We start from the raw sequence: 13,564 nt of genomic DNA on the forward strand, positions 1-13,564 counted from the left end.
GCATACTGTGACCTGAGCTGTTAGTTCCTTGGTAACATTTCATTCATGGAGTTTCTTGCTTTCTGTTCAGTCAGCAGAGGCGGGGCTTGCACTCCCAGCCTCCTGCCCAGTGCAGGAGTTATCTTGGGGACGCTTCAATATCCTAAAGCCAGATGCAGACTTGCGCCATGAATTGTTGCTAGCCATGCAGAATGACAATTTCTCTTTCTTCCATAATCATCGTGGGAAGTGGAAATGCTTAGGGAGGGATCGTTTCCTGCAGTCTGTTAAATTGCTTGCATTCCGTGGGACGGCTTAGGTGGGAGAGGGGCTGGCCTCAGCACCTGTAGTCTTCCTCCCCATTGCAGCCTTCGGTTGTTCACGTTGTGGGCAACAGGAGGCATGATGGAGCACGGGCTGGGCCTTTGCATCCATCCCCTCGGCGTGTGTCACTGGCGTAATGAAAAGGAGACCGCCGCAAGTGGCACTGACAGGAGTCCGAGAATTCCAAGGTGCAAAGTCTGTCATGCTGGAGCCAGGACCACCAGGGCCAACAGTCTGCTGTGGAACCAGGCGAGGCTGGACTCAACTTCCCTGGAGACAGTGTCCTACCCATGTGCAAGAGTAAGGGGCATTCTGAGAGCATACAGCAATCACTTAATAAATGTATGCTGCTGCATGGGTTAAAACTTCTAAAGAAGCTCTGGTCATTGCCCAAGACAAATCTCCAGAGAAGCTCAGCGTGCAGGTCTCGCCTAAGAAATCCCACCTTGACTCGGCTGCTCACTTCTCTCTGGCTTCCACCTCCGCATTTCCTGCAAGAACATTCCACAATCTGCCACAGTTTCCTTCCTCTCTCCCACTCCCTGAGCCCCTTGTAGGCCCTTCATTAATACTCTACCAGAAGAAGCAGAGACCACAGGCTCTGAGCCATACTGCCTGGGTTCCGACCCACCCAGTGCACAGTGGCACCTATTATGTGACATGATCCACACAAAGCCAATAGCACAGCACCCGGCATGTAACAAATACTTAATACTACTTTAAAAAAAGATTAAATGACAGCTTGTTAATGATAACAGCATCAGAAACAAATATACAGTCAAGCCTTTGTAAGTTCTTTATATACATTTCTCATTGAATGTTCAGAATGGATCTCAGGTCAAAACCATTGTTTGTCCCTACCTTCCTAGACTGGGTTAGAGTGCAGTTAACTAGATTGTCCAAAGTCACTGAGCTAGTAAGCAGAGGCACCAGATTCCTACTCCAGATGACTTCAGAGCTGTGGATCTGATACTCGTTTTATTGAGATCAATTAGGTCTTCACCTTTCTCAGTATTTCTGACCTTGTTCTTTGTGGGAAAAACTCCTCCATGGTTCTAGGTTCTACAAAAATTTTCCTCTTGGTTCTTCTGTCTTTGATCACTTTTCCTCTGATTCTTTCCTGGCTCTGCTTCCCCCTGCTCCAAGGCTAACTATACCTTTCTCTGCAGGGGGGTCGGAGTTCATTTTGTTTCAGACTAAACAAACCCAATCAGGAAGTCCAAAGGCTTGAGCTGAGGCTCTGTATCTAAAGACAGACAGTTCAGCTTTCTCCCAAACCATCCTCCTGGTCAACCAGGCTTGAATCTCAAAGCCATTACTCCTGCCTTGCTTCCCACATTCTATCACTGGATTCCAGCATTACCTTGTGGGAGCTGTGGGGTAGGATAAACAAAACAAAACAAAACACAAAACACACTGTATCAGAAATGAGGAGGCTTAGCTTCTTGTGCTGGATCAGTAACTACTTTAGTTTTTTAAAAATCACCTTTATTTAGGAATGATGTGCATATGGTTGATACACCTGTTTTAAGTGTACAAGTTGAGGAGTTTGGCCAAATGCATACATATGGTCACGTAACTGTCACCCCAAAATGTTCTCTTGAGCCCTTCCGTAGTCAATTCTTTCACACCTACCCAGACTTCAGGTAACCACTGATCTGCCGTCATTAGAGCTGAGTTTTTGCTTGATTCTAGAATTTCATGGAAATGGAATCATACAGTAAGTATATTTTTGTGATCATCTTCTTTTGTTCCACATAATTTCTGTGAGATTCACCCACTGTGTTGCAGCTAGGAATAGTTCCTTCCTTTGTATTATGGAGTAGTATCCTGTGTATGGATAGCCTACATTTTGTTTACGCACTCACCTACCGAAGGGCATTCGATTTTTTCCAGTTTGGGGCTATTTTGAAAAAGTTGCTATAAAAACAAAAAAGCTGCTCTGAACATCCTTGCACAAGTCTTTTTTACATGGAGATATGTTTTTGTAAGGCTTGGGTAAATCTCTAGGATTAGAATTACTGAGTCATAAGAAATTGTTAAGTAGTTATTTTATGCTTCCATCAACCAGGGAGGTGAGTTCCAGTTGTTCCTCAATTTATAGTTTTTCTTTTTATTTCACACCACTCTGGTGAATGCTAATGACATTTCCTTGTGGTTTTAGTTTACATTTCCCTGGTGACTAATGATATTGAACATCTTTTCATGTGCCTATGGGCTATTTATAAATCTTCTTTTGCCAAGTGTCTGTTCAAACTTTTTGCTGAATTTTTACTAGGCTGTATATGTATATTATTACTGCGTTAAGAGTTTATATATTTGAGATACATATCTTTTATCAGATGTGCCATGTAAACATTTTCTTTCAACTATGACTTCTCTTTTCTTTTTTCTTAATGGTATCTTTCAGAAAACAGGAGATATTAATTTTGATGAAATGTAATTTATGGTTACATTTACAATTTTTTTTTATGGTTAGTGGGTTTGTGTCCTAAGAAATCCTCGCCTATCCCCAAGGTCACAAAGTTTCCTCTTAGAAGTTCAATAATTTTGATTTTTGCATTTAAGTTAGTGATCCATATTGAGTTAATTTTTCTGTATGACTGTGAGATGAGGGTTAACATTGTTTTTTGTATGAATATCCAGTTTTTCCAGATCATTTGTTGAAAACACTGTCTTTTCTCCCATTATCTGGACACCACTGAAAAAATTCAATTGACTATATAAGTGTGGGTCCACTTCTACATTCTCTATTCTGTTCCATTATCTATATATTTACTCTTAAACCAATACCACACTTTGGTTATTTTTTTTTTTTATTTTTTTTTAAATTTTTTTTAACGTTTATTTATTTTTGAGACAGAGACAGAGCATGAACGGGGGAGGGTCAGAGAGAGAGGGAGACACAGAATCTGAAACAGGCTCCAGGCTCTGAGCATTCAGCACAGAGCCCGACGCGGGGCTCGAACTCACAGACCGCGAGATCATGACCTGAGCCGAAGTCGGACGCTTAACCAACTGAGCCACCCAGGCGCCCCACACTCTTTGGTTATTATAACTTTAGAGTAAGTCTTGACATCAGATTGTGTAGGTTCTACAACTTTGTTCTTCTTTTTTTCAAAATTGTTCTGGATATTGCAGGTATTTGCAAATTCATATAAATTCTAGAATCAGCTCATCAATTTCTACTCCCCGTCAAAAAAAGCCTCATAGGCATTACATTAAATGTATAGATCAATTTGGAGAGAATGAACACTTTAACGATATTGAGTCTTCAAATTCATGAAGATGGTATATCTCTCTATTTAATTCTTTAATTTCTCAGCAATATTTTATAATATCTAGTGTACTGGTCTTACACATACTGTGTTATATTTATTTCTAAAACTGCATGATCTTTGATAATATTATGAATGGTATGTTTTTAGTCCATTGTATTATTTCTTCTTAAAGTATGGCAGAACTTGCCAATGAAGCTAGTTGGGCCTGGAGGAGTTTTTCTAGGAAGGTTTTAATTATAAATTTGTTTCTAATTAAACATTCCCAGGACAAGATGGTCACTAAAAAACATCCAGCTCGGATATCCCAGAATGCTACAAAAGGATCAAGTGCTAAACTACTGCTTAATTTTGAAATTATCAAATTTTGATAAGCAAGGGAGTTCAAAATATCCACGAAGGCTCACAATTATGAATTACCCACACTTATGAAAAATACCATAACATGTCTGCTCATGTCTTAAATTTAATATTTGCAAGAGTTGGTGAATTAGATAATACGTGCACATGCGGGAAAGGTTTCTTTCCCTAATGTGTCTGGTGCCGATAAAACTGGTCTCAAACATCTGGAAAGATTGGGTTTACAAAATAAAGATGGAATAAAAGTGAGTCCACAATTAAATAACATGCTCAGCAATTGGGTAATCGGCTCACAATCTTGAATTTCCCTGATGCATTGTTGAACAAACTGCCTAGAGCACATTCTCACATCTACTTTCTCAATGTTTTCCATAACGGAGAAACTCATATGGTCTCTTTTTTTTTCCTGCCTCTTGGGGATAGAAACTTGGCAACTGTACTTGGGGTATTTTAATCAGGTAAGTTTTCCTGGCTCTTCCTGTTAATCACATCGGACAGCCCAGCGCAGCTCTGGCTTGCAATATGAAACAGTGTTACACTCAAGATGAAGTTCATAAGCCTTTATTAGGCCTTTCCTCTGTCATCCCTCCACTGAATGTGAGCTTCTTTGGCAAAAAATATACTGGGCCCCAGAGCTAGCAAACAGAGACACATCATTTCCTTCACTAACAAAGCAGGCGATGTTAACTAAGGTCACCACCATCATCATTTGGGATGCAAACGACCATGGCTGGGTTTACTCGGTAGGGACACAGGGACGGCAGGGATGACGCGAGCAGGGGGAGGTTCTCATAAACCTAGCAGGCTTAACCAGGTCTTTAATGCCATAGACTTTTGAGACAGCATCTGGAGTCTAATATCAAAACATCTGGCTGGGGAATGTGAGTGTTTCAGGTTTTGCTCTGTCTGCACAGTGCCTGGGGAAAGAAGGACATTAAAGATAATCAGCTCTCTTCTTTATCTTTGCTCCTTCTCATGGATATCACCTGACCACTCCCTAGCAGTCCTCTTTTGTTACTTATTTTGAAAATCCTAGCAGTAAAACACAGAACAGAACCAAATACTAACTTATAAATGGACAGTAAGCCAAATTCAAACAAGCAACCAGTAGCCAAGGCAATGACTAAAAAAGAGGGGAATGGGTACCTGAGAACGGAAGAAAGTTCATTGTTGGGATGAGAAACTTAGACGTCTTTTCCTTAAGTTATTGAAGTTCTCTGTCTTCTTTCCTATCTCTTTTTGCCTTTTAAGACGGGGTATACAAGATTTTTCGGATGTTTCTATTTTTATAGGAGACACCAACTGACAATTCTAATGGAGTGTTCTGGAAGTGTTTTGCAGTTGCAAGAAGGAAAGGAAAGAGTTGCTGTCAGACACGGGTTCAAGTCCCGATTCTACCACTTCTACCTCTGTGACTCTAGTCCAGTAACTTCAACTCTTTGAGCCTCTGTTCCTCATTTGTAAAAATGCAGGTTGTAATAATAGTGAAAGGAAATTACGGTAAGGATACCATAACATATGTAAAGCAGTAGGCACAGAAATGATACATAATAATTTCTCATTATAGGGTAGATAGATATTTTTTTATTGTTATCTGATTATCCCCATTCTACTTAAACCATTTGAATATAATTTAGCAATGGACCTTCAAAAACACATGGTATCAGTGTATATAGTACTTAAACATCAGCAAAGAATTTAAAATTTCTAATTTAGCAGCCTTAACAGTATGAACACTTATTGAGCACTTACTATATATCCAGTACTCTCTTGGCACTCAGTTACTTGTAGGACATGGCACATCTCTTTAAGGTAGATACCAGACACTATTAACTGCAATATTTAAATAATCACATTCTGGTCATTCCTGGTCATTCAGTAATCTCAATGCTATAAAGCTAAGAGCAAAAAGCTTTATTTTGTGATTTAGAACAACTTTGCAAAGTAGTAAATACAATGTATGAGGGATACTCTCAACCCTTCAAACTCTTCATCTTACAAACCAAAGATGATGAAAAATTTGAATGATTTCTTCAAAACTATATAGTAAATACACTTCTAATTTTTCTTGCAAGCCATCAGATCCTGAGATCAGATTACCAGACTGTTCTTAAAAAATTCTTTCCTCAAAAATATCTGAAGCAACTGTATCAAAATATTAACATTTGTTGATTATTGGGGTTGGGTACAAATAATATTTGCAGTTTTTTTTCTTGAGTTTTTCCTGTATCTTTGATTTTTTTAATTAAAATAATTATTTTACCTGCCCATGTACTTTCATTTTCAAAGCAGATATAGTATCAGCCTATACATAAACCAGGTTTCTAAACATTCCAGGCCTCAAATTTTTCTTTCTGTCTCAGTGATATTAAGGCAAAACATAAAGTAATTCAGATTACATTTCATATACTAAAAGATGTATGAAATTCTCTAAAAGCCTTGACAGTTTCTTCATAATCAAATTCTTCCCCTAAAGAACTGCATTCTGTAAATCTTAAAATAATGGAAGGCTTAAAAGCAACACCAAAAATTTTAAGAACAAATACAAAAAAAGGAAATAGTAGGATCTCTTATTTTTCACCCTCAAAAAGGCCTCTTCATCAAAATACACATAAGCAATCTCACATTACTTATTTCACCCCTAATCCAGAACACAAATACGTGAAATATTTTCTTTACATCAGTTCTGAATACAAGGACAGCATACTGAGTCAGACATCTTTTTCCAGGAAGATCCAAAGGGAAATGCATCGTATTTTGAAGTTTATTTAGAGCTGGTCAAACAAGAGAAGTGTAGGGCATGTACTTTCTATTGCAGTAGAACTTCCAATGATCAGGTGATGTCGAGGAGAGAAAGAGATGACAACAGGAGTTCAGATAATGATTCAGTAAATGGTCACAAGTTCAGCACACAAGAAGGAAGGAATGAGAGAGAGAAGATCTTGCTTTGAAATGTAGGCTGTAAGCTAACAAATGCCAGTGTGTTAACGTTGCTTCTGAATTTGGGTTTCTGGGTTTGGGTTTAAGGTAATTGTTCTTTATTCAGCTAGTGTAAGAATCTGGGATAATGAATTAATTGCATTTTCAATTTCCGGTAACTTGGCAAAATTAAAATGACTTGTAATTATTCGCCACTACTTAAGCTTTCAGAAATGGCTATTTGTCATCCACAAAACGATGGACATCTTCTCCGAGCTCAGCATCAGGGAATGTCTTTAATGGGCCTGTTTTAATAAAACCTTGGTGCCACACACCATATCCAGAATGGAACCCTGGGCCTGGCCAAATGTGAATTTAGCAGAACCTAAAATGTGAAATGCAGTCAGTAAGGTTCTCCCCTCTCCCACAGTAAGCTTACACTTCTTGGAACCACGGCTACTTTGGTCTCAGATCCGTCATAGTTGCCAAACCGACCGTGACCCAGAACAACCACAGCTCATCAGCCTGTTGTTTTGGTTCCCACGCTATATTCCCATGTTAACCCTGAAGCTACCTGGATGACTTTTTTGAGACACTGACACTAAGGTTGTAGTGTTTCTAACTTATCAACTTATCGACTCACTTCCCCCTCTCAGAATTCAAATGAAGAGTATCTGCTACTCATCTCTTCTTTACCCCCAGCCTGCTCCTCTCACCTGTGTCTCCAGGACGCCAACCTCACTGCGGGTCAGGGCACAACTCTACAGTCATCCTTGACTCCTCCTTCTCCTTGACTACCACCCAACACTAGATGAGGCCGGTTTTCCCTTTCGCGCTGCTTTCCACAGGTGCTAAGCTCAGGCCACCACCATTCCTGCCGAGACCGCTGCGGCAGCCTCCATGGACCTGGGCTTGGCTTCTCTAGCACGTTTTCCACATTATAGCTCTGCCCTGCTCCAACTCTGCCGACACTCCACTACCACGAGGTAGAGTCAGACACATACAAGACCCTTCACCATGTGAGCCCTTGCCCTACATCCTACCCCATTCCTTCCTTACCAACCTAAATGCATCCCAGGCATCCTATACGCTGGCTACCCTGAACCCCTTGGAGCTTCCTAAACATGACACTTTCCCATAAATTGATGCCCCTGTCATGCTGCTACTCTTTGAGCTCCACTTAGAGCTCTAAGAGCACTTCAGGGATCCATTTAGAGGTCATTTCCCCCAGGAGAGCAACACAATACCCAACTTTCTGCACTCCCTACCTGCCAGGGTATGAATCTGTCCTGTGCATCCCCAGAAAACCGAGAGTTCACTCCTGTGACTCCTTGCTGTCATTGCCCTACTTGCATTTGTCCCCAGCAGACTCAAAGCTTAGTGAGGGAAAGGACGATGTCTTATTTATAACTAGCTTAGAGTCTAACCCTAGTGCTCAACATATGCTTCTTAGTTGGCCCTCAATAAACACGTCTTGATTCGGTGAAGGTATAGATTTTATGTAATTTTACAAGTGAGAAATCCAAGGCAGAAAGTAGGCAAGAAACTTAACTAAAGTCACAGACTAGTTAAAAGAAGAACTGAGACCAAAGCCCAAGCTTCACGATTCCTGGCCCTGTAGGAGATAGGCCACTGTATTCCACTGGTTGGAATTTCACAGGCTGAACAATCCAGTAGAATAGAGGACCAGTACTGACAAGGGGAAGCAAGTCTGAGTGTCGGCCTCTCCTATGACCAAACTAGAACAAGTATTACATTCGGTGGGACGGACGCCCAGCCTTTCCAGCAGCCAAAGCCTCATTTCAAAGGCCATGTACTATACCTTTCTCTTCTGTCACATGTTGAAGTAACTTCTCAAGTTCAGGAAGTTTCAGCAACAAGATGCAGTTTGGGAACATGTCATCCACCACGACTTGGTCCAGGGGCTGGAACTTGCCCTGAAAAAAGACTTTATTCGGTCAGAATGTAGGCACTCCAGTCAGCAAACTCACACATAAAAAAGAGGAAAAGATGCATCGTCTTGTAACTGAACCTTTAAACTAAGTTCAAAGCCACTGGTTCCACCTACGGAACCCCTACACTGGGACTGGTGCCAGAACTGACTCTCAGCTCCCCTCAGCAAGCTCTTGAAAGCACCGGGGTTCCAAGCAGCATACAAGCCACATCAAAGGCATAGCCACTGGATAAAAGAGGGGAACAAAATTCTGAAAAAAATGCGAGAAGCCACGGAAGCTTGCGAAGATGGCAGATATTACCTGGGGCCATTCCGACCCATTCAACATGAAGAAGAACCAGCCGAGTGAACAGAGCAGGAGTCCTGACCACCACTCGGGAATAAGCCCAGATTGTGCCCGGAGCAAACTGCTTCGCTCCCTATCCTTACTCCAGGTTGAAGAAAGAAATCCCACAGCAAGAAGAAAATTATCAAAATGAACCCACTCCTGCCAGAGCTGTCTGAAGTACTTCCAAATGCAGACCGTAATAAAAGAAAAGATAGCCGGATGGATGAGTACAGTGAAGGTGCATGCATATCAAATCAGGCTCATCTATATACATGTATAAGGCCTGGTAGCCAATGGGCCAGAAGGCAGAACATAGGAATTCAGAACATTCTTCTTCTCAGTCAGGTTTATTTTTACTGAACTGTACAGGGGCATGGAGGGGTGAAGTCTGTCTAAATGATTAGTTCCCTGACTTAACGATACCAGACTTTATAAAAAATGTATTCTTTTGCCCATGTCCCACTTTTAGCTCGCTATGCTTTTCTGTTTTAGTGACAACTCCATTTGAAGACAGAAAAACTGATCGTTTTTCTTTCTGCAAATGCAGCTTTCTTTGGTTTTGAGATGAAATCTCATTCATTCAGCAGCACATGTGAAAGCTTGTCATACTTTCTCTTAGGTCAACAAGTGGCAAGAAGTGCCTCAATTTAAATGCTTTTTCCTTCAGATAGTAAGAATAATCCAGGGATTTTCCAAGTCTTACTTTCCCTTACTTAATTTTACTTTCATTCTGTGCCTTCTGAACCAGCCACAGCACACTCAGGACTTCCAAACGGCCAGGGTGAGGGTCAATTCTGCACCCCCCGCCCGTGGTCTTAAGGGGACATAGGGAAATATCACCACTACATAGGAGGGAGACACTTTAAATGTGCATCATTATAGGTACTAAGGCTGGTTAGTGGCTTTCTCTTAGACTTCTACCTTAATCTATATCCCATGATCAACCAATACCTTAAATATTTAGCAATTTAAAAAAATATTCTAATTATATACAATGGACTGCCACACAGTTATGATATAATAATTTCATAATTAACTAATGTTTTATTCTCATTTTCTTTACCATACATGCCCCAAGGGAAATGTAATAGCAACTTGCTTTGAATATAAAGTTAACAACAGTTGGGACAGCTAGAAAAAAGAATTTTCCTGACGTTAAATCTCAGGATTAAAAAAGACTAGGTCTGGGGTGCCTGGGTGGCTCAGTCGGTTAAGCGTCTGACTCTTGATTTTGGCTCAAGTCTTGATCTCATAGTCCATGTGCTGACAGCACAGAGCCTACTTAGAATTATCTTTCTGCCCCCACTCCCCAAAAGAAAGAAATAAACTTAAAAAAAAAAAAAGACTAGGTCAACATTTTAATTTTATTTCTTTTAAGTTTATTTATTTATTTTGAAAGAAAGAGAGAGAGTACAAGCAGGGGAGGTGCAGAGAGAGGGAGACAGAGAATCCCAAACAGGCTCTGTACTGTCAGCACGGAGCCCCATGCAGGGCTTGAACTCATGAACTGCAATATCACGACCTGAGCTGAGATCAAGAGTTGGACGCTCAACCAACTGAGCCACCCAGGCGCCATGGTCAACATTTTAAAAGTGCATACCGATATTTTTTAACTAAACAGGAAAAGACCATGTCTAAAATGCAGGGAAGGAAATACCTAAATGTCTCATGAGTTATTTTATAGGGCATTTCAAGTATTTCAGAAGAGGAAGTAAGATGGCTTACAATGAAAGCCAACCACCACTTTGAGCAGGATTTCTGCTTCATTCTGTGCCATTCTGAACCAGCCACAGCACACTCAGGACTCACAGATGGCCAAGGTGAGAGTTAATTCACCCCAGTCATGGTCTTAGGGAAACATCACTACAACATGGTGGGGAGGCACTTTAAATGTGCATCATTACAGGTACTGGTTCACAGCCTTCTCTCTGTTAATGTATCTTAGAAAACAAATGGGAGCCAATGGAAGTTTTCAGCTTCCTCCCTGAATACTACTAGGGCCTTCGTGGTGGTGACCAGAACCATTTCTGTTTGTTAGAGATATAAGACTTACTTGCCTCACTGCTTACATGCCTTAAATAGACTGGCTCCATGATAATGAGCACCATGAATAAAGTAAGGAATACAACTTCACTAATCCACACTAAAGGACAGAGGATGTAGGAAAGGAGGAGAACAAAAGAAGTTAAGCTGCATCAGGAGAAAGCAGGACTTGAAAAGTTTGAAATCAGTTTTATTACTTTCAGTTTTTACGGCAAATTAAACTGACACACCTACGATATGGAAGTTTTGGAAATTTGGTCTAAGGACTAAATAAGATGAGCTATAAACATTTAAACTGTAAGTAAACACCAGGGTACGAAAATCCAGATTCTTCTAAGCAGTTTAAATAACAACTTACTCCTTAAAGTTGTTAATTCACAGATTTTCAAACTGTGGTTGATAGATCCCTGGGAGTCTCCAGCATCCTTTCAGGGGGTCCGCAAACTCAAAACAATCTTCACAATAATGCTAAGAAGATGCTATCTGCATTTTCACTGTGTTGACACTTGCACTGAAGATTCAAGTGCAAAGGTGGGTAAAACTGCAGGCTCCTTAGCACCAGTCACGGCCATGCCAACAAACTGTCCTAGGAGTCCCTGTTCTCCTCATGGCCATGCAGGGCAGTTAAAAATTTTTTTTTAAAAAGTCAGTTTCACTTTAAGGATATCCTTGATCAAGGAGTAAAAGCAACTACTTTTAGTTAAACCTTGAACCTGAGTACAAATCTTTTAAATACTCTGTGTGTTAGGGGCACCTGGGTGGCTCAGCTGGTTGAGTGTCCCACTCTTGATCTGGGCTCAGGTCATGGTCTCGCTGTTCGCGAGTTCAAGCCCCATGGCGGGCTTTGCACTGACAGTGCAGAGCCTGCTGGGGATTCCCTCTCCCTCTCCCTCTCTTTCTCTCTCTGCCCCCACTCAGAATAAATAAATAAACTTAAATACTCTGTGTGTTAAGACAGATGCTAAAGTCCTTCTGCCACTACCCAGGCACAGTGATCACCTCAAGGAAAAGTGCTTGCGTCACTGAGTCACGAGCAAAAATAATCATTTTTTGTAGGATACCATTTTTAACTGGAAAAAAAAGGAAACGTTACAGACAATGGCTATTTAGACTTAGGAATCTGATAGAACATAAAAGAAGTGAACCTGTCACTTCAAGGAAAAGACTGACAGTGCTTATAATCAATGATACAACTTTAAATTCTAAGCAAAAATTAGAACTGTAGAAAAGTTATATCTGCCACTATGACAGCTTCCTAATAAATAATAATAATAGTTTTCTGATGAGACCAGTGGTAATATTAACAAATGTGAGAGAGAGAGGGAGAATCTATGTGCGTGTAATGAGATGTGTCAACATTTGTAAGATCTGCATAATTCAGTGAAACAATATTTTCTAAGTGATCAATGCATGACATTACAAAGTCACACATGGGAAAAAAAAATCCATTCTCAGTGCAAGACAGGCCAATCGATTTTCATGTGAACAGAGCATGAGAAGTTCATTAACAGGGTTTCAGATTCCACATTGCAACTAACTTCTCAGAAACCTCTACTCCTTGTTGATTTTTGGAGTAGTATCAAAGGGTAGTTAATGATAAAATTTTCACTGTCAGGCGGAGTCAAACAAGTAAGGTAGCATGGAGGGCTAGGCGATTCTCAGAAGACACAGGAAAACTAGTCTGAGATTAGTGCTGCTTCTCAGATCTGAGTCAGTGATCGAGTCCATACCAGCACATGTGATACAGGTGTTCTATACCAACCTGAATTAAATTGAATCGAATGTGAATTGTGGGGAATCTACATTTGGATCTTTAAAAGGAGAGAGAGAAGATCAAGCCAAAACAGTGCATTCTGTTCCCTCACTGTTAATATCCCAAACTGGGAACTCACCTCTTTATCAGCCTTTCTGAGGTAGTGGAGAAGCAGAAATAGAGGGTCTATAGGTGTGGCAAAGTGGAGAAGACCTCCTATAGATTAAAAAGAGAACAAAGGGAATTAAATGTCTTGGAAAGACAACTTAGTTATTTCGTCTTAATCCCAGTGTGGAAACCATTTACTGAAAAATATACCTGGGTGGCTCAGTCAGTTAAGCTACCGACTTTGGCTCAGGTCATGATTTCATGGCTCACGAGTTCGAGCCCCACGTTGGGCTCTCTGCTGCCAGCACAGAACCTGCTTCAGATCCTCTGTCCCCTTCTCTCTCTGCCCCTCCCCTGCTCGTGCCTTCTCTCAAAACTAAATAAACATCTAAAAAAAAAGAAGAGGGGCGTCTGGGTGGCTCAGTCGGTTGAGCGACTGACTTCGGCTCAGGTCAGGGTCTCACAGTTTGTGAGTTCGAGCCCCGTGTCAGGCTCTGTGCTGACAGCTCAGATTCTGT

General features: G+C 40.8%; 1 protein-coding gene across 8 annotated transcripts in view; it reads right to left on the reverse strand.

Moving 5' to 3' along the window:
- The window catches only part of RNASEH2B (ribonuclease H2 subunit B), a 59,576-nt gene that overhangs the window by 14,623 nt on the left and 31,389 nt on the right, over nucleotides 1-13,564 (reverse strand). For all 8 annotated transcript variants that reach the window (XM_042910282.1, XM_042909991.1, XM_042909905.1 and 5 more), the window contains exons 4-5: nucleotides 13,078-13,154; nucleotides 8,683-8,797 (exon numbers count right to left, since the gene is read on the reverse strand). In XM_042910282.1, the coding sequence (XP_042766216.1) occupies nucleotides 8,683-8,797; nucleotides 13,078-13,154 (192 nt within the window). The remainder of the gene's footprint in view (nucleotides 1-8,682; nucleotides 8,798-13,077; nucleotides 13,155-13,564) is intronic.

Source organism: Panthera leo, chromosome A1 (assembly GCF_018350215.1).
Source record: "Panthera leo isolate Ple1 chromosome A1, P.leo_Ple1_pat1.1, whole genome shotgun sequence".
NCBI classification, from domain to species: domain Eukaryota; kingdom Metazoa; phylum Chordata; class Mammalia; order Carnivora; family Felidae; genus Panthera; species Panthera leo.